The sequence below is a fragment of the Lipophrys pholis genome, assembly GCF_963383615.2.
Source record: "Lipophrys pholis genome assembly, chromosome: 13".
Lineage (NCBI taxonomy): Eukaryota > Metazoa > Chordata > Actinopteri > Blenniiformes > Blenniidae > Lipophrys > Lipophrys pholis.
In genome coordinates, this window is record NC_137632.1 from 3,777,284 (window position 1) to 3,795,441 (window position 18,158).

The 18,158-nt window shown below is 41.8% G+C and overlaps 1 protein-coding gene across 2 annotated transcripts in view; it reads left to right on the top strand.

Annotated features, from left to right (window-relative positions):
* The first annotated feature begins 3,753 nt into the window (after nucleotides 1-3,753).
* Nucleotides 3,754-18,158, top strand: part of LOC308119177 (kalirin-like) — a 150,739-nt gene continuing 136,334 nt past the window's right edge. For both annotated transcript variants that reach the window (XM_080479027.1, XM_080479028.1), the window contains exon 1: nucleotides 3,754-4,041. In XM_080479027.1, coding sequence (XP_080335153.1) covers nucleotides 3,975-4,041 — 67 coding nt within the window. In that variant the 5' untranslated portion in view covers nucleotides 3,754-3,974. The remainder of the gene's footprint in view (nucleotides 4,042-18,158) is intronic.

An 18,158-nucleotide genomic window follows, 5' to 3' on the forward strand; every position in this document is an offset into this window, starting at 1 on the left:
GAGAAAAACAGGTAAATGAGTCAATTAATAACGTATACATAAGGACAATTTGTAGTTCTCTGTACATCAAGCAATTTACACCGACAAAGGAAACTCATTTTCACTTCAAGAACGTCCAATAAAACTCATCTACTACAACAATTTATGAAAATAATGCCAGCAAACCTTTGTCACTGGCAAACATGCCATTTTTATTTAAGGTTTTACATGTTCAATAGATGTTATCTGCTAAAAGCAACAGGTTTCTATTCAGTGCTCTATTTGCATTGGTTTTTGTATATATATATATATTATTTTTAAAGATTTGCAGTTTAACAGTTTGTGCGTTTAAATCTTTAAATTAAACCGATGAGCATTAAGCTTCCATTTCAAGCATCCAGAGTGAAAATGTGGCTCAGAAGTGTGGATTATTTATTCTCCACTCAGATCATGAAAAACTGAAACTGATGACTTGTGAGAGCTTTTTTTTGACTTTAGAGATCAACTCCCCTTTTAAAAGCCGTCATATTTCAGAAAGTAAAGAAACACATTCCTCCCATCATCAGTACCAAAACACATCACAGAATTAGAACGAGGAGAGGAGAAGGTGCTGCCGTCTTTATTTTCAGTTTCAGTTAAGAAAAGTGCCGCAAAATCCTGACGCATCAGATTCAGACAAAAGAGTTTAAACTTCCCGTTGCTCCACCAAGGAAAAGTTGGTAAAACCATTAACTCATCAAAGGCTTCCTGCCTCACCATGAAAGTGCTCCAAGTGCTGGAAAGAGCATTTCTAGGTAATAAATGCACCAAATAAAAAAAGTGTGTACCAGGGCCAAACTCTCCAAATGTACTTTTCTAATTATTTGTTCATACTCATGCATGGAAACTCTGAAATGTTAGAATCTTTTCAGACAATTTGCAAGACTTTTCTTTTAATACTGTTCACTATGTTTGGTTCATTTCTGTACGTGCAAGAGTGCAAAACCGATCAAATCTGGCAGATTTCATTATTTATCACTTAACGATTGGTTAGAATGGGATTTATCTCACACTAACAGTGTTATGATTTAATCCCAACAAAGGCTGATAAATCCTCCTCCATCGGGTAATTGTGATTTTAAGACTACTGTGAGTCAATAATTTGTCAGAATTGTTCACATTTAATCAGTTATTCAAGCCTCAATCACATGATCGTGTGTTTTCCAAGCAAAAGGCCAAAACACATCAGTGTTTGTCAAAATTTGAGAAAATAAGTTTAAACCACAATTTGCTTTATTTAAACAAATTCAAGAAACCCCACTCAAGCAGCAGATACTGTAGTTCAGTTTCTTGCACAATCACTGTTTCATGTTTTTGGGATTGTCAATCACTCCCGATCGTTAGTTTGGAAGAAATAGGAATAAATTAGGACGTTACCAAACATTTGAGTTGGCCAACATTTAAATGCTGAATACTGGGTTGTCGAACACATTTGAGTTCAGTGGTCACATTGCAGCCCAATTTCATCTTGAGTTGGCCGGACCCATAAAATATTCCCATAAAACCCTTTAATTTAAAAGTTTTTCTTTGTTGTGGTCCAGAGTACACCTGATGAAAATGTCCAAATCTTCACGGAACCAAACACTTATTACTGAAAGCCAATTCTGATGCTACGTTCTAGTGCAAAATACAGTGAAACTAACAAAGAACTTCTCCTATAGCTGTTGTATTAAAGCACATTACATATTATACAAGCAAGGCTTTGAGTCTAGTTTTCTATCTTTCATGGCAGCTTCACTGATATCTCAGGTCGGGTCTCTGTGTCGTGTCGTGTCCAAAACTCTGAACAAATTTGTTCCAGAATGAATGTTTTCTTCAAAATGTTTACAATTTGCTTAGTGGTTTGGTGCACCTTGTTGTTCTTTCTTTATTAACCATCAGCTCATCATAACACAAAGCTCAATCAAATATTTACATGTATATGTTCATCAATATGTGTTGTCCCTGTTTTAAATGAATAAACTCAAACTCATACACCAGAAAGACAAAAACAAATTATGCTCAAAGGCTCTGAAGTGCTCATATGTTTAATTTGCCAAACCAGAAGGATCTAGTGTGAAGACACGTAGGACTCAGACGAACAGCAAAACCTATAAAATGTGAACGTAGATACACTTTAACATCTCAAGAATGATAGACAATTTACATGAGTGAAATATAGGAGTTCACGTAATGAAGTTTCCATTTTCTCATTTGAAGCCTTCATATATCAGAAACTAAAAACAAAATAAAAGACACGCTTGAGACTTTCCACACTAGTTGCTCGGTGCACTGAACCACGTCAAATCTCAGTCTGGAATTTTTTATTTTTTTCTAGAAATCTTCTAATTTGACCACAATGACCCAAATCCTTTGTTAGAGCGGATCTGAGCACTGACTGGAACAATCACCTGAGACAAAACATTCGTTTCAGAATCTAATTATCTCGTCTGCAAGACTTTGAGCTTCGTGAACAAGCTGGAACAAAGAAAAGATTCTCCTGGGGGCCGTGTGTTTTTGATGCTCCTGCTAACAAGAGACAAAAACAAAACAATCCTGCCGACAGATGATGAAACTCTTGGACCCTTCACTTACTTTTGTGCGCAAAGATGAACCTCTTCAGCCTTCGTTAGCGCTGCCACCAGACTGCAAAAGATTGTTCATTAGAACTGCTTCTCTCTATTATTTTGGGGTCATTTGGGGACAGAAACGGGACACAGAAAATCACCTTATTAAACTCAGACTTGTGCAGTGAGTGATGCCACCAGACTGCACTCTCAACTATTTAGACCAATTCAACCACGAGGGGACCGTCCTATTTTTGCCTTTACGGTATATTTAAACACATTGGATTTAGTTAAAAAAAAGTTATAATAAAATGTCTCATGCAGCAGTTTTTGCTTGCAACTTACTTTAGATAACAGAAAATGTCTCTCAAAACTGAACTGAACACATGCTACTGAACAAGTTATTGATGCATGAAAATACTTCAATATGTCAATTATAAGCTAATTGCATACATACATACATACATACATACATACATACATACATACATACATACATACATACAGACAGACATACATACATACATACATACATACATACATACATACATACATACATAAGTGTGTATCTATCTATCTATCTATCTATCTATCTATCTATCTATCTATCTATCTATCACTATATATGGACAGAGAGAGAGAGAGAGAGAGAGAGAGAGAGAGAGAGAGAGAGAGAGAGAGAGAGAATTGACTCCAGGGGTTTGGAGAGGCTCATTTGCTTTTACCCCTCATGCTCGTCCACATACAGTATATGTTTGATGCGTGTAGAGAAATTAGCAAATAACAAAAGACACTGAAAAGTAGCATCAGCAAAACTTTCTTAAAGGTTAAAATGGCGACAAAGGCTGTGAAATCTCATATGAAGTGAACAAGAAATATATTTTAAATGGGTAAGACACCAGGAAATTTAAATAATTATATTATTATTATTATTATTATTATTATTATTATTATTATTATTATTATTATTATTATTATTATTATTGATGGTGATGATGATGTTTGTTTTGTGCAAATAAAGAAAAAAAATCTATATATGGAGACAATTGAACTTCGGCCTCTTGTTTTTGTCTGAAAAGTCTTTTCCTTTAATATTGGACCGTTTATTGATCACAATGAATGAATGTGTGTTGGAGCGGGTGAGAGACGGAGGGAGGGAGAGAAGGGAGGAGGAGGAGGAGGAGGAGGAGGAGGAGGAGGGAGGCAGAGACCCTGGCTGGCGGACAGCAGCAGCAGAGAGGGAGGTTGGACCGGGAACAATAGAGAGAAACCCAGCCAGCCCCCGAAAGCCCAAACAAACCGAGGGAAAGAGCGGAGCTCGGGGTGATGGAGGGACGCCGAGCCGCCGGGACGACATGCGACCACTGAGCCCGCCGTTTCTTTGTGGATTGTATTGAACCGGAATCCGGCATGAACCCCGCAGAAGCGGCCGAGGAGGCGCCCAGCGACCCCGACACTGATGCCTTCTACAAAACAGGTAGGAACCGGAGGGAGAGCCGGAGAGAAAAGACCCACAACACACACCGACACGGCGCTGCCTGCAGCCCGAGGACCGAGCCGGGATGACGGGGACGAAAACGTGCCGCGGGCGCTACCGGAGGGCAGGGAGGCGTTTCGATCCAGCCCCGGAATAACGGGAGAAACCAGCCCTTTTTCAGGCGTTATACACACATCCACACTGTAATGTGTGTGTGTGTGTGTGTGTGTGTGTGTGTGTGTGTGTGTGTGTGTGTGTGTGTGTGTGTGTGTGAGTGTGTCAGACAGAGCTGATGCTGATGGTTCCTACAAAGGAAGAAGCAAGTATCACATCCAGTCTGCAGCTGTAAGGTCTCTGGAAATCTGTCCAGCATGCAGCTAAAAGCAGGATTTATGGAGGAGCCCCAGTGTGTGTGTGTGTGTGTGTGTGTGTGTGTGTGTGTGTGTGTGTTCCTGATGGATTCAGGGGAACACAAAGGTGACTGAGAGACGGATGTGGAATGTGAATGTGACAGCACGGTGGTGGAGGCTGAAGGAGCAGCACAGACTGATGAAGCTGCTCGTCTTCAACCAGGTCCCGTTGACCCGATTCAACTGTTGTAAAGACGCCAGTGTCGCCCGGGTCCACGCTGCCGCCGGATCAGATGCAGTTACCAGAATGCCTTGGGTTGTTTTTGGTCAGGAGGCAGACTGAACACGTGGACCTTGGTACCTGGACCGTCCTGGTTCTCCTGGCCCGCTGGATCTCGGCCATAGTCTAGGTTATCATCACCATGTTGTCCACAGTTATCAGATGTGACCTTGTTGTGTTTGATTTGGAACCAATTAGATATCAGCCATATTTAGCCACCGACAGACCATATTTGGTCATCTGAACACGACTAGGACTCAATCTGTTCTGGTTCTGGAAATAGACTCTGACCCTCATGGCATTGCAGGTTTATGTCATATGATGGATTTTTAAGATGAACACAGTTGTTAGATTTGACTTGGTAGATGGTTTGTTGAACTGAGGCCAGATATATTTAGCCGACTACAGACTACTATCTGAATTTAACCAGGAGGCAGTCCTCGGCTCGGACCGATGTACAAGGCCACACGTTCGGTTTTAGAGCGATTCCCTCAATTACGATTCATATGCAGTTATTCCACTTTGGACAGATTGCCTTTCACAAGATTCTGGTCTACAGACTTCCTGTACGTCTGTGTATTAATTACACCTTTTGTCTCCTTTCCAGCCGGGTAGTCGCAATATTATAGGTCATTGTCATCAAGTCAACCACATTCCTGTCAGATTCAACTTGGTTGTTGATTTGAGGCCCATTTGTTAATGACAGCAGGAGTATTTACCCAAATACAAACTTTATTTGGTTAACTGAAACTCACCAGGACGCAGACTGTTGTTATTCTGGCACCCATAACCATTTCTCTTATCCTTGTGCATCTTATTTCTCCCGGCCTGCTGAGTTTTCATCATCTCATCGTCATGTTGACCACAGTTGTCAGGCTTGAGTTGGTTGTAGGAATGTTGCTTTAGATCCAACTGCAGAATATTGAAAGATTCTGATCTCAGACTGTGTACCTGGGTCATCTTTAGCCACATTTCCACCGCACAAAAAGTACAGGGAAGGAACGGAGCGGTTCGGAGCTGTACGACACAGCAGACCCCGAACGAAATTTGTTTCGCGTTTCCACCGCAGAGGGGAGGGTTAAAATGTAGGCGGGGTTTAGAGCTCCGCAGATATGTGACGTTGTAACAGTAATCTCAGCCGGGGCGACAGATCTGGGCCTTATGAATCCTCTGTTGTTGTTTACATCTTCCGCTTTGCACTAGTTGTTTAGTTATTTTATTTTTATTTTTTGCAGCCACAGAGCTGCAGCTGCAACTTCCGTGTTGGTTCCAAGAGAACGAACGCTGCCCAGGTGAAGCGACACCGGAGCACACTCCGGTGTCACAAAGCCGGTCGGTGCCGGTGTCGCGCCGCTGGTTGTGACGGCTGCAACTTCCGTATGGAGGCAGAGATCGCGGACGCGATGCCAGGACAGACACCGGGGCCCGGGGCCCGGGGCTCGGGGCTCGGGGCTCGGGGCTCGGGGCTCGGGGCTCGGGGCTCGGGGCTCGGGGCTCGGATCAGCTCCGGCGCCCCGGTAGGTTCCAGCGTCGGGGAACCGGAGCTCCGGGGCGGCACGTGGCGGTTAACGCAATGGAGCACCGGCCAGCGACGCGACGTGACGTGACGAGTGGACTCGGTAGAGCATCGGTTATGGCCGAAGTGTCTGCTCCAGAGTCCCGGTCTCCATCCTGCCTCGCATCTGCTCTTTCAGAACCAACATGAAAGTTGCGCAGCAAAAAACTAAACAACAAAACCAACCAGTGCAAAGCTGAATCTGTTAACAACAGAGGATTCATACAGCCGACATATTGAAATATTGAGGGCGTGTAGTAAATCACTGACCAATCAGCCAACGGCTCCTCAAAACTGGACCCATGGTCCTGAGTACCCCGACGGAGGGGTAGCGGAAAAGCGTCCACCTTTGGAGCGGTATTTTCCGGAAAATCCCAAATGCTTGCGGTGGAAACCCGAACCTGAGTTGTAGGTATTTAGATTAGCAGCCAGTGTTTAATGATCGCAGGCATATTTATCCCACAACACACCATATTTAGTTTAAATTTAGCAGGACTCAAAATGATTCTAGCCCTCAGTCGTGGACGTATGTACCTCGGCCATTCTATTTCTCCTTACATGCTGGATATTGGTCATATTATAGGTTATCATCACTATGTACTATAGCCTTCTGGTTTTTCTTGGTATTTGCAATCAGTTTGAGAGAAAAGAACCTGAGTTCCTTCAGCTTTGAATTGATGTCAGATTTTAGATTTTACTAGGTTCTAGGTGTGAGTGTAAGATGGGAGCAGCCACATTTGGCTAACTAGGGGTCACTTTTCTTCATGTCATTTTGAGCAGGGTATAAACGCAGTTCAGATTTCGACGCACAGTCTCAGATCTGTGTCCTGTGGTCGTTTTATTTCATGAGGCTGTCAGACTGTGTGACAGTCACAGTGATGAACAGGCTGAATCTGCTGAGTCAAAGAGGCAATTTAAAGTAGCAAAGATGCCCGTTTGGGATGACAAGTCTCCAAAATAGAAAAAAGAACCCGTGCACCTGTAAAGTTACGTATTTTAACTCAAACCAAAGCCTGTCTGTCAAATCCGAAGCAGGGCTCTGTTGGAATCTTATTGTCTGATTGCGCTCAGTGAAAGATGTGTACACTCAGCTGAACTCTGATAGGAAAGTGTTGCCAGATTTGACCTAAAAGTCTCGCCACATCTGATCCAACTCTGACTATGTATTGTGACTCAAATGTGACCGTCATCCTGCGGTGGCTTCAGTTTTCATATGAGAGCTTTGCTTTGCTGCCTGGGCTGCTGATCATCAAGGCAACCAGGGAAAGATTTGTATTCTAGCAGATATCTTTTTCCTGGACAGCGTGACCGTGCAACAGTGTTAATGATGGCTAATCTGCTGAATTGATTGTCCAGTCACTCTGGCATGGTAATGGTTTCACTGCGTTTTGGTGGATCTGGTGCCAGTTTGGGCAGGGAACTGACAGTGTTCGCCAGACTTTTTTCCCTCTGGCTTGTTGGATTCGGACTGTTCCTTGGAGACTAATGTTTTTGGCTACCCTGGTATTTGCCCCCATGGTACCTAGTAAATTGTTCCTATTCCTACTCAAACCAATATGGATTCCTGAACTTAAACCCGAGAGCAGCTGTGTGATAACGTTCCACTCCGGTTTACTTCCAGGCAGCTCAGTCACACAGATTGTTTCTGATCCGTCCTGGTAATAGTTGCCAGATTTGACTTGGTTTGGATTGTGTGGCTCGTGACTTGTCAGACCTGAGAATTGATACGTTCAGCTTTATTCAGATTTGTCTTGAATGTGGTGACCTAAATGTGGACATAATCTGAACCTGGTTTAGTTTAGAGTTCCCAGCCCTGAACCTGGGGATGTAAATACTGTACCCTCTACCTTGCTTGATGTGGGTCATTGTGAGCTGGATTCACATACAAGATGAAGACTGTTGCTTTGTCCTTGATGAAAAGTTTAGTTAAAAGGCTGCAAATTCCCAGTTTCCTTCGACCTCAGAGTTCTTTTCTTCAATGTTTTTCGCTGCTCGGTTTTATATTGTGTCAAAAAGTGATGAAAAATGCCAACCTGTTTATTTCTGCGTAAAAAGCTTTTGAAAGCCTCCACACTTCGTGCAACGCAGTAAATAATCCTGAAGGCTGAGAGCAAAGTGCACCTTCACTACACTGATTTTGAACCATGTTTCAAGGCATTTTCACTTATTTGATGTGCTGTCTGTGTTTTATTGGTACTTAGATTTTGAGCTGTCTTGAAAAGAACAAGTACTTTGACAAGAAAGGGTTGTCACTACTTCTGCTGTGTTAGTACTTTAGCTGACATTTTTTTAAAAACAATAAATCTACAATATTGTACAATCTTAGCTAAAGTAAATAAATAAGACATTTGTGAAAATAATGAAGCCGTATTCAATACAACAAAACACTGAAGAAGAAGCAGGGCAAATAATCCATCTCAAATTCAAATCATAGCGATTAGATAAAAAAAAGGCATTTTTGGCAAATGTACTGCTTTTGTATTGTCGCGTTTTTGAACTTGCTTTGATTTCCAATGAGGTTTTGACAATAAGATGCAGTATTGTGACAGCCCGACCAGCCACACTTAAAACGAAGAGCCTCATTCCCTTGCTGGATTTCTCTCAGTGGGGCTCAGGCTGATGTGCCGTCAGATTTTTGTGGTTACCCCTAAGAACAAAATGTGGTAACTTGTTGGCAATAAACAAAACCTACATTAAGATGCTGCTGTGTGCCTGAACAGCTGTGAAAACAGGCCTGGGTTTGTTTTTTTTTCTTCTTTGCCAAATCTTCCAGCAGTCAGATGTTGTAGTTTGCAGCCGGTGAGCTGATCAGACGCCACATTTCACCCTCCCGTCCCTTTGTGCCGTCCTCAGGTAGAGCTGCATCGTCCTCCTGCTGTTTGCAAAGCTGAATTCAAGCACTCTCAGTAAAACCCAATAGCCATGTGGGCCTCACATTGACATTTCTTTGTTCCACCTGCTGGATAATTTGTTTGTTTGTGATTCTTCTCAGCTGTTTGTAATTCACAGACATTTTACTGACGACTGTTGATACTCTTTGTGTTTGTAACACGATTGTAAATACTATCCAGGCTCTTATGTGTTATTCAGGGTGAATTCAAGAGGTGTCATTTGACAATTTGGATCCAGTTGTTGAAGATCACCTGGTTTTGAAGCAGAGTTTGTGTATCAACCAATGCAAAACCATTTAAGAAATCTACTTTATACCACTCCTCAAAACCAATCTGAATATCAGCCCTAATCCTGTTCCAAAATGTACCTAAAACTAGTTTGAAAATGAACTTAATACCAGTCCAAAATTTAAAGTATTACCTTTAAACTAGTCAAAAACATCTCTAAACCAGATGGAATATCAGCTCACGAATCAGTCCAGGTGCCAGCTATAAATAAGTCCAAATGTTTGTTTGAAATTTGTCCAAATCTCAAGTGCAAATCGTTCCAGACCCGTCTGAGTATCAGCTTTAAACTGCTCTGAATTTCAAACCAGTCCACTAATTAGCTTCAAACTATTTTAAAATTCAGGGTCAAACTAGTCCCAAAATTGTCAACAAGACAATTTGAATATCAGCTTTAATCTGCTCTAAAATTCTACTTCAAACCAGTCCACAAATTAGATCCAAACTTCTAAAATTCAGGTTGGAAGTAAACTAGTCTGAAACTTCTTTATAATTCAGCATCAAATTGCCCCAAACCACCGTGAATATCAGCTTCAAACTATTCGGAACTTCAAAACAGTCTGAGTATTAGCTTCAAACCTGTTCAAATATAAGATTTAGAACAGACCAAAAAAACAGTAATAATTTGACTCCAACCCGTCAAGAAATGAAACCCGCTCAGATTTCCACAGTCACACCCAGAAATCAACCAGAACTGTATCAGTGTGGCGAGCTGAGCTTAGTCGCAAACAAAATCAAATGCTCCTGACTGATTGCACAGAATAATATTTATTTAAATATTTAATCACTCTTCATTCATTGCATGCAGCTGAATAGATATCTTCTATCTGAAGGAAATGTTGGTAGATCTAAACCACGGCAGAAATTTGTCAGCAGCAGAGAAATGGCTGCCGTCCTTAAACACGCCCTCTGACAGGAAGATGCAGGCGGCTCAGTGTTATGCTAATCAGTGGTTTATAAATAGGATCCCAAATTATCAGTCGGAAATGGGAAGCGGCGCACACACATTCATACCTCCACACATGCAATCAGGGAGAGGCGTCTGAGTCTTTATCAGACAACTGACGCCAGCTGTCTGTCAGCCGCCGCTGCCAGAGGTGGGCGACGTCACTCAACAGTTTGGTCTGTCGGAAACGGCTGAAATCCGACACAAAGTCATAGAGAATGATGAGAGAGAGAGACGGAGAAGAACTGCAGAGGCAATTACACAATCACAAAGGGAAGATGAAGAATGATTAATAGTGACTCGGCAAAATCAACCCCGAGCAGTTAGAGAAAGGCAACAGGAGGAGAAATGGTCCTGGAGAGACAAACAGGATAAAGAACCAGAGGGAGAGTGAGGCTCTGTGTACATGTACATGACAACTTTCTCAAGTGAAAACGAAAATCCTCAGGTGCCACCGAAAAGAGGACGTTTTGAAAATGCTGCGTCTCGAGCTCTGCGCAGATTGAGCAAAGCACAACTTTTCAAAATCGCTGCTGCTGCGCATGCGTAACGTGACCGTTCTTCTGAAAATGACACCATGTGATACTGTACAGGTACTAACTACTGTAGAGATACTAAAATCATCACAAAGACACCAAAATAACCATGAATTGAGAAAATTGGTTGAAAAAGAAAATCAAGTCAGTGCTTATGGAAATCAATAATAAAACCCCAGTGCTAACTGCCCGTCGGTCTCAGTCAGTGCCGCTGCTGGAATTACTCACTTCGCTAACCTGACAGCTGAGGTGGGCCAAACAGGTGAAACTCAGCAGCCTGCCTGCAGGCATGCTGGGAAAATACCTCCACAGCTGAAGGCTGCCACTGAAACACCTTCCTAAGAGCATCCATCCGAAGAGCCCAGCATCCGCACTCCGCCTCACTCCGCCTCACTCCACGCTGCCACGTGAGACCCAATCCCAGCATGCCCTTCTTAATACCGAAGCTGTGGGGAGCGAGTGTGAACGAGTGGCTAAATGGAGTTAAGTGTCTCGGCTAATCTACTGAAGGGTTGTGAGTCAGTGACGTGTGCGGCCGTGATGATGTTTGCTGAAGACAAAAGGAAACAGCTGTTTCCCCTGGTTGAAACGCTCGGAGTGATTTTCTGCACGGCGTGAGGGGGAAACCAAGGTGGAGCCACAAAATGCTTTTTGGTGAAACGGCCGTCTTTCCGTAATGTCATAAACACTTTAAGAAATTAATTAATCATTTAATTTTTTTTATTTTTTATTTATCAACTTATATGACCTGTCTGGATATTATCAGTGAGAAAGACAGAAGTTAGTTTCACATTGCAGCTTTTGTTAGTTTCTAAGGCCGTGTTCACACAACATTTTCAAGTGAAAACGCATAACTTCTGTTGTATTATTGGACGTCTGTTTACGTGACCACTGTACTTAGAGCTGCGCAACTTTTTGAAAATGCTCTGTCTACATGTAGATGGGGAATACACAACGTTTTAGAGGGGGGGGGGGGGGGGGGGGGGGGGTAAATGGTGCATTATAATGCATTGTGGACTACTGAATACTACATTGTGGAATACTAAATCATGTGTACTACTAAATACTACATTGTGACGTGATAAATTGTAGAACTAGTTGACAAACCAAACACGAAATAATGTTACGGAAGATACATACTTATTCAAAAGCACATAACTGCACCAATATAAAGATGTATACAATATAGATACATGAATATAATGTTTACAAAGCGGTATACATAATAAATACTAAATAAAATTCAACTTCAGAAGCCACATACAGTCCAGATTCATCTCGAGTGGGCTGGACTGGTAAAATAATTTTATAATAATCTTTGAATTTATACTTTAAAGTGTTTCATTGTTGTGGTCACAGTGTACGGGATGAATTTTGCAAGATCACACAAATAATACTAAAAATGACAACAATCTCAACATAAAGTCAATTTTAATGAAACATTCTGCTGCAAAAAAAAAAATCCTGTATAACCACCTTTCTTGTTGGTTTCTGGGGCTGATTGGAGCTTTTTGTGGCCGGTTTTGGTCCACGGGCCATATGTTTGACTGAAGTAAACGTCACAGCAGCGCCCCCTGCTGCAGGAGGCTGTCTGTTCATTAAGGTGTTAACAGTTAAAACTTCCGTGCTCGACTATTTGTCTGCTCTTACCGGGTCCCTCGTCCGAGGTTCTACTGAACACATAAGTTAGACGGCTTTCAACAAGGTGTGTGCTGCTTTTTCGTCCGTCTTTTTCGAAGATTGACCGTCCAAATGACGTCTGGAGGCTCGCTGCCTTAAACTGCGCAGTGAAATGAAGCTGCTGCGACTTAAACTGGCTTTAGCAGCAAAAATACTGCCTGTGTTCAGTCTGTTCCCCCGAGCCCCCCCCCCCCCCAACATTGCAGGACGAGCTGACAAGTACCAGACCCAGTCAGACTGTTGTGAAAGTGGAGTCTTGCGATGGTGGTGGATTTGTTTTAATTTAAAAAAATAATAAAAGATTCAAGCTTAGCTCCAAATTCGATAAATCGATTCAATCTATTTTTTTCCCAGCCCTACTGCCTACTCATATTTATGATAATATATATTTTTAAGCATATTAGAATGGGATTGATGCCAGGTCGAACCTATTAGAGCAAAAAGTACCACATTTTCCCAAACCGATTCAAACAATGGTGTCACATCACTAAAAGTAGAGTCTACAGTGTGCACCACTACTGTCAGTATTGCGATGAAGACTCATGATGACTAGATAATAAACAGTAACCTGTGTTTTCCTCTCTTAGCCTTCCTCTTTGCACGTCTTGACAGGAAGTGTTGCAGAGAGACGGTGAATTTCACATTTCATGAGGAATAAAGTGTGTTTGAAGTGGATCGGTTTGAACTCGGAGCTCAGAAGTGATGCCTGTGCAGATAATCAGGCTGATGCTTCACTGTTGTAGCAGCTGAGACCTGAATTCCTCATCAAAGCTCCCTTCGTTTAAACTCATTTCACCCCGAGAACAGTTCTGACGCCTCCGCAGCCTTTTCAGACCGGACGCACATCTCAGGGGTTGGACTGCAGACAGACGTGGGCAGGCGAGTGTTGGGGTATTTCTCTGAGTGGTCAGCGAACACACACCATCACGTGGATGAATGAGCAGTAATTCATTCATTCTGTGTGTTTCCTGCGGGCGCAGAGCAGCGCTGACCTGCGGCGGTGTCGGTGCTTCTCGGTTGTAGTGCGGACAGTCTGCCGTCTCCTCAGAGGTCCTCTGAGTCACTCGCTGGGTTCGTGCAGAGGGATTAAATCTGAGGAAGAAGACTGCTGTTTAAATGAAGCCTAATGAGATCATTGTGTCAGGAACATTGATACTAATCCACCAGTAGTGCCAGCTGGAATATGGATTCCTCTGAATGCATATTAACAGACTCGGTTCCCTGAACATCTTCAGGAAGGCACCTGAGGATTTACAACATGAAGCATGAAGAAAGAATGTGAACTACTCTAAAAGTCTCTGATAAATCCCTGTGACAAATCTGCACCAGAGGTTAGAATAGATGTTCAGAAAAACACATCTCTTCTGTACAAAGTGTTTGGTTGATGTGTTAAAGCTCAGAAAAATCCCCGTAGAACCGTTGGACTTATTGAAACATGGCTTTGTGGGGTTTCACCTGGATAAATGTACATTACGCTTGGCAGTACCTTTTTAAAAAGCTGACTTGCAACAGTTTGTTTTTTTTAGTAAACCAAATGTTCTTTGTAAATAAAAACAAAAAAACAACATATATTTAGAAGTGTTCTGCTTTTAAAAGCCATAAAAATACATGGTTGAAAACATTGGGTTTGAAAAGTCTAAACACAAGTCACTTTAAAGGGCCCGAGTGCCATTTTATAACACAAATGCATTTCTCTGGTAGTCATAGATATTAGATAGATTTCTTACTGTCAATAAAATCATGTCCTTATTATAAGGAACAGATACCACCGAATAAGAGCGTTGAATCAGGTACAAAATACTAAATGACTAAAATCAGCCTGAAAACAGTTTTGTCGATAGAAACTTTTCAAGCTGTTGTTCTTGTTCATGACAGTTTTCTATGAGTTTTCTACCCAAGATTGCTTCTGATGGAGTGCGGGCACCTTGCATGTCACCATTTCTGTTTAGTGTGACTAAAAGTGTAAGAAGAGCTGTCCTGCCATGGCTAGAGGGAGGACACAGTCCTGCTTGTTGGGTCATGGTGGCCTAAATGTTAGAGAAGAGAGCTCATAAGCTCGCCAGTTTGAATCCAAAGTCCCAGGACACTGAAAGATGACCGCCCACTGCTACCTCAGGCTGAGCTAAATGCAAAAGATACAATCTCCATTGTCTTTTGTTGTGTACATGTGACGAATAAAGGAATTGCTTCTGGTGTCAAGAAGAAAGATGAAAACATGTCACTGTAAGTGAATACTATTGACCACTTATTCATGCAGTGAAATACGATGAATCCAACATGAAGAGGCCAACATCTCAGTCACTGGAAAACATTGAGTCTTTTATGATTTTTGTCTGAATTTATACCAGTCCGTTTGACCCAGTTTGAATTGTCCAAAACAATGATGGTCATTGGTTTGGGTCAATGGTTTCAAAGCAGTGGAAGATGTTCCCTACCCAAACCAGGGTTTGAATTCCCATCCCCTACCCAAACCAGGGTTTGAATCGTTAACCCCTACCCAAACCAGGGTTTGAATTGTTAACCCCTACCCAAACCAGGGTTTGAATCGTTAACCCCTACCCAAACCAGGGTTTGAATTGTTAACCCCTACCCAAACCAGAGTTTGAATCGTTAACCCCTACCCAAACCAGGGTTTGAATTGTTAACCCCTACCCAAACCAGAGTTTGAATCGTTAACCCCTACCCAAACCAGGGTTTGAATCCCTCCTCACCTGTCCTATCCTTCTCTCTCCTCTATGCTCTCACCACAACCAGAACAGCAGAAAGCCACCACCTCTGATTCTGGTTCTGGTTCTGCAAAGGGGTCTTCCTGTTAAGAGAGAGTTTTTCTTTGCCTATGCTTGCTCGTGTAGAATAATGTACAGTATATATATTTTTTTAAATGCAAAAGTGTCTAGAAACGATGTGTTGTATTTGGCGATATACAAAAAACAATGAATTGTAAATTAAAAGAAAAGAAACGAGTGTCAGTAGTGATTCTGTGATACAAGCGTCTGAGCTCGGTTGAAGGGAAACGTCTATCAGATGCCAGTGAGCGGAGCTGTATTATATGTTTCATAGACATTGGTACTGAACAAATTACAGGAGGAAGAACTGGATGTTACGCACTGAGGATGTTGAGGTTTCCTCTGGGCGTGAAAATAATGACGGGGATTAAAAATGAGTACTACAGACAGACAGATCGTGTTGGACAGTTTGGTTAAAGAGTGAGATATGAAGTTGCTATGGTTTTCGACAAGGCAAGAAGAGATGTGGAAGGTCAGTGATGAGGTTCATGAATGCATTGAGGGAAGAAGCCATGCAGGCAAATCGGTGTGAAGGAGAAGGATACTGGATACAGATGGTGTTTGGAAGAAGATGATCCGCTCTGGCAACACCAACAGGAAAATACCTTAAGACAAAGAGCATTCATATATTTGTCACCGTACTGCAAAGTTTGTGTGTTATTTATCATGCTGCAAAGGTCCTTGTGTTGGACATGCCACACATTGTGTAAAAAAGGAGAAAGACAATGGTTAAATTCACTTGTGAGATCAACACTTACAAAAACACCAGGAGTGTGTCAACAGGTCGCTGCAGCTAAAAGGCTAATCTGGCATTGAGTTAAAACAAGCCTGTTCATGTGCCATTTGTTTGACTTTCTATTACGCAGATGAAACGCCCACTTTTGTTTATTTTCCTTTGAGTCAGCTGTAAACCATCATGTCACACATGCAGCCCACAGCGGGGACGGTGCCATTTGGGGAATATCATGTTATTAAAATGTAATTTCTTCAAGGAGCTTTGGATACGAAGCTAATCCCCTCAAGCCCGTGTGATCTGTCTGTTAACAGTTAAAGCAGCTGCAGCAGCCGCGCAGTCTGTGGTGTCTTCGTCCAGTCTGTTCAATCAAAGTATTATCGGTAATAGGCAGGACCGGGTGCACACGCGCAGAGGATGAGCTGTGAGCCATTATCAGTGGAATCCAGCAGCGCAATATGCCGACATATTCATAATCTGTGAATGTCGATGTTGTTTTCCCACCTATTTTCACCTTGTTTTTTCACATTAAAGCGAAGATTCTTTTTTTTTTTTTTTTCTTTTTTAAAAGACTCAAATCTTATTTCTATGTCTAAATGCAAATCTTAGTTGTGTTTATATAAAAGCAGTTATCAAGGGGGTGGGTCGTCTTTGGAAAAAACTGTACTGTGTTTTTCAGATTATAAATTGCACTTTTGTTGTTTGGCTGATCACGTGATTTATATTAAAATATACTTGATCTTACCATCTGGGACCACAAGATTCACTTTAAACAAGAGAATTGTGAAATACTTTGCTTCACCTCCACTTTCCCGAAGAATAAAACCATTAAGCACTTGCAATTTTTTGTGCTGTCGAACGGGAGAGCTGAATAGCTCTCCAGTTCGACAGTTCAAGAAAGATTTCTCTTATTTTACAAGTCAGTCCTGTCACAATAAACACCCCGCTTGTTGTTAATTTATGCTGTAAAAGAAAGTGAGTTTTGTGGTCAGTTTTAAATGATAAAACAGGATTGTACTGAGTTCTCTGCTTCTTCAGTATTTGTTCTGTTTATTTAGTTCCCGCAAATGTGTGAAACCACAGTAAAGGCAAAATATTCTCACTCGATGTGCCTCTATCATAATGAACAAAGTCATTGCTCTATAGTTTCTTTATAGGATGAGACACTAAAATAAGTTTTATTAGGTTGTAAGCAAGCATGTGAGGCTATAAAGAAGTGGGTCTTATACAGATCAGTGTGTGATTTCTCAGTATAATCCCTGCTGTTGGTATTAATGTTTAAATATTTCATTTTTTTATAGCTTGAAACGTTCCTAGAAACGGCTCACTGGCTTTATGCAAACGTTTCTACTATCCTGCTGTTACATTTAATGCACTTTTGATTCCTACTGTTCCTCAATTTCATGTGATAAGACATTAAAAGTACACAAAGTACTTATTTGACTTATTTAGCAGACACACTGTACTTCCTGTATGCTTCTTTACTATGGTTAGTGTTGAGAAAAGTTTGAAGTTACTGTATGCTATTTTGGATCATCATCTTCAGAAACGATGCTTATATAACATATTTAACGAAGAGCCCATGCAGGTTTTCTGATCACTGGCATTCATTCATTGACTACTGATTTTCTAATCGGACTCACTCTTCCTTCAGCAGGAGTGTCAAACATGCGTTAGGTCAGGGGCCATTTCTTCTTGAGTGAGCCAGACCAGCAAAATAGAGTCATAAGAACTTTCAAATTTAAGCCTTCAAATTTGCCTCTGTTGTGGTGCAGAATATACATGATGAAAATGTCCATCTTTTCGTGAAACCAAGCAATTACTACTGAAAACGACTCCAATCTCAGGATAAAGCCAGTTTTCCCTGCAGCTGGAGCATATCTGCAGACTGTTTTTGGCCCACAGGCCTTATGTTTGACACCAATGTCCTTCAGGATAGAACTCCATCAGCATCCTGTTCCTTTAAGACAGGCCTCAGTCCTGAGTCATGGTGAGGAAACCGGGAAGGAGGAGCCACACATCTATTATTGAAGGGTGTGTGTGTGTGGTGTTGGTGGTGGTGGTGGTGGGGAGGG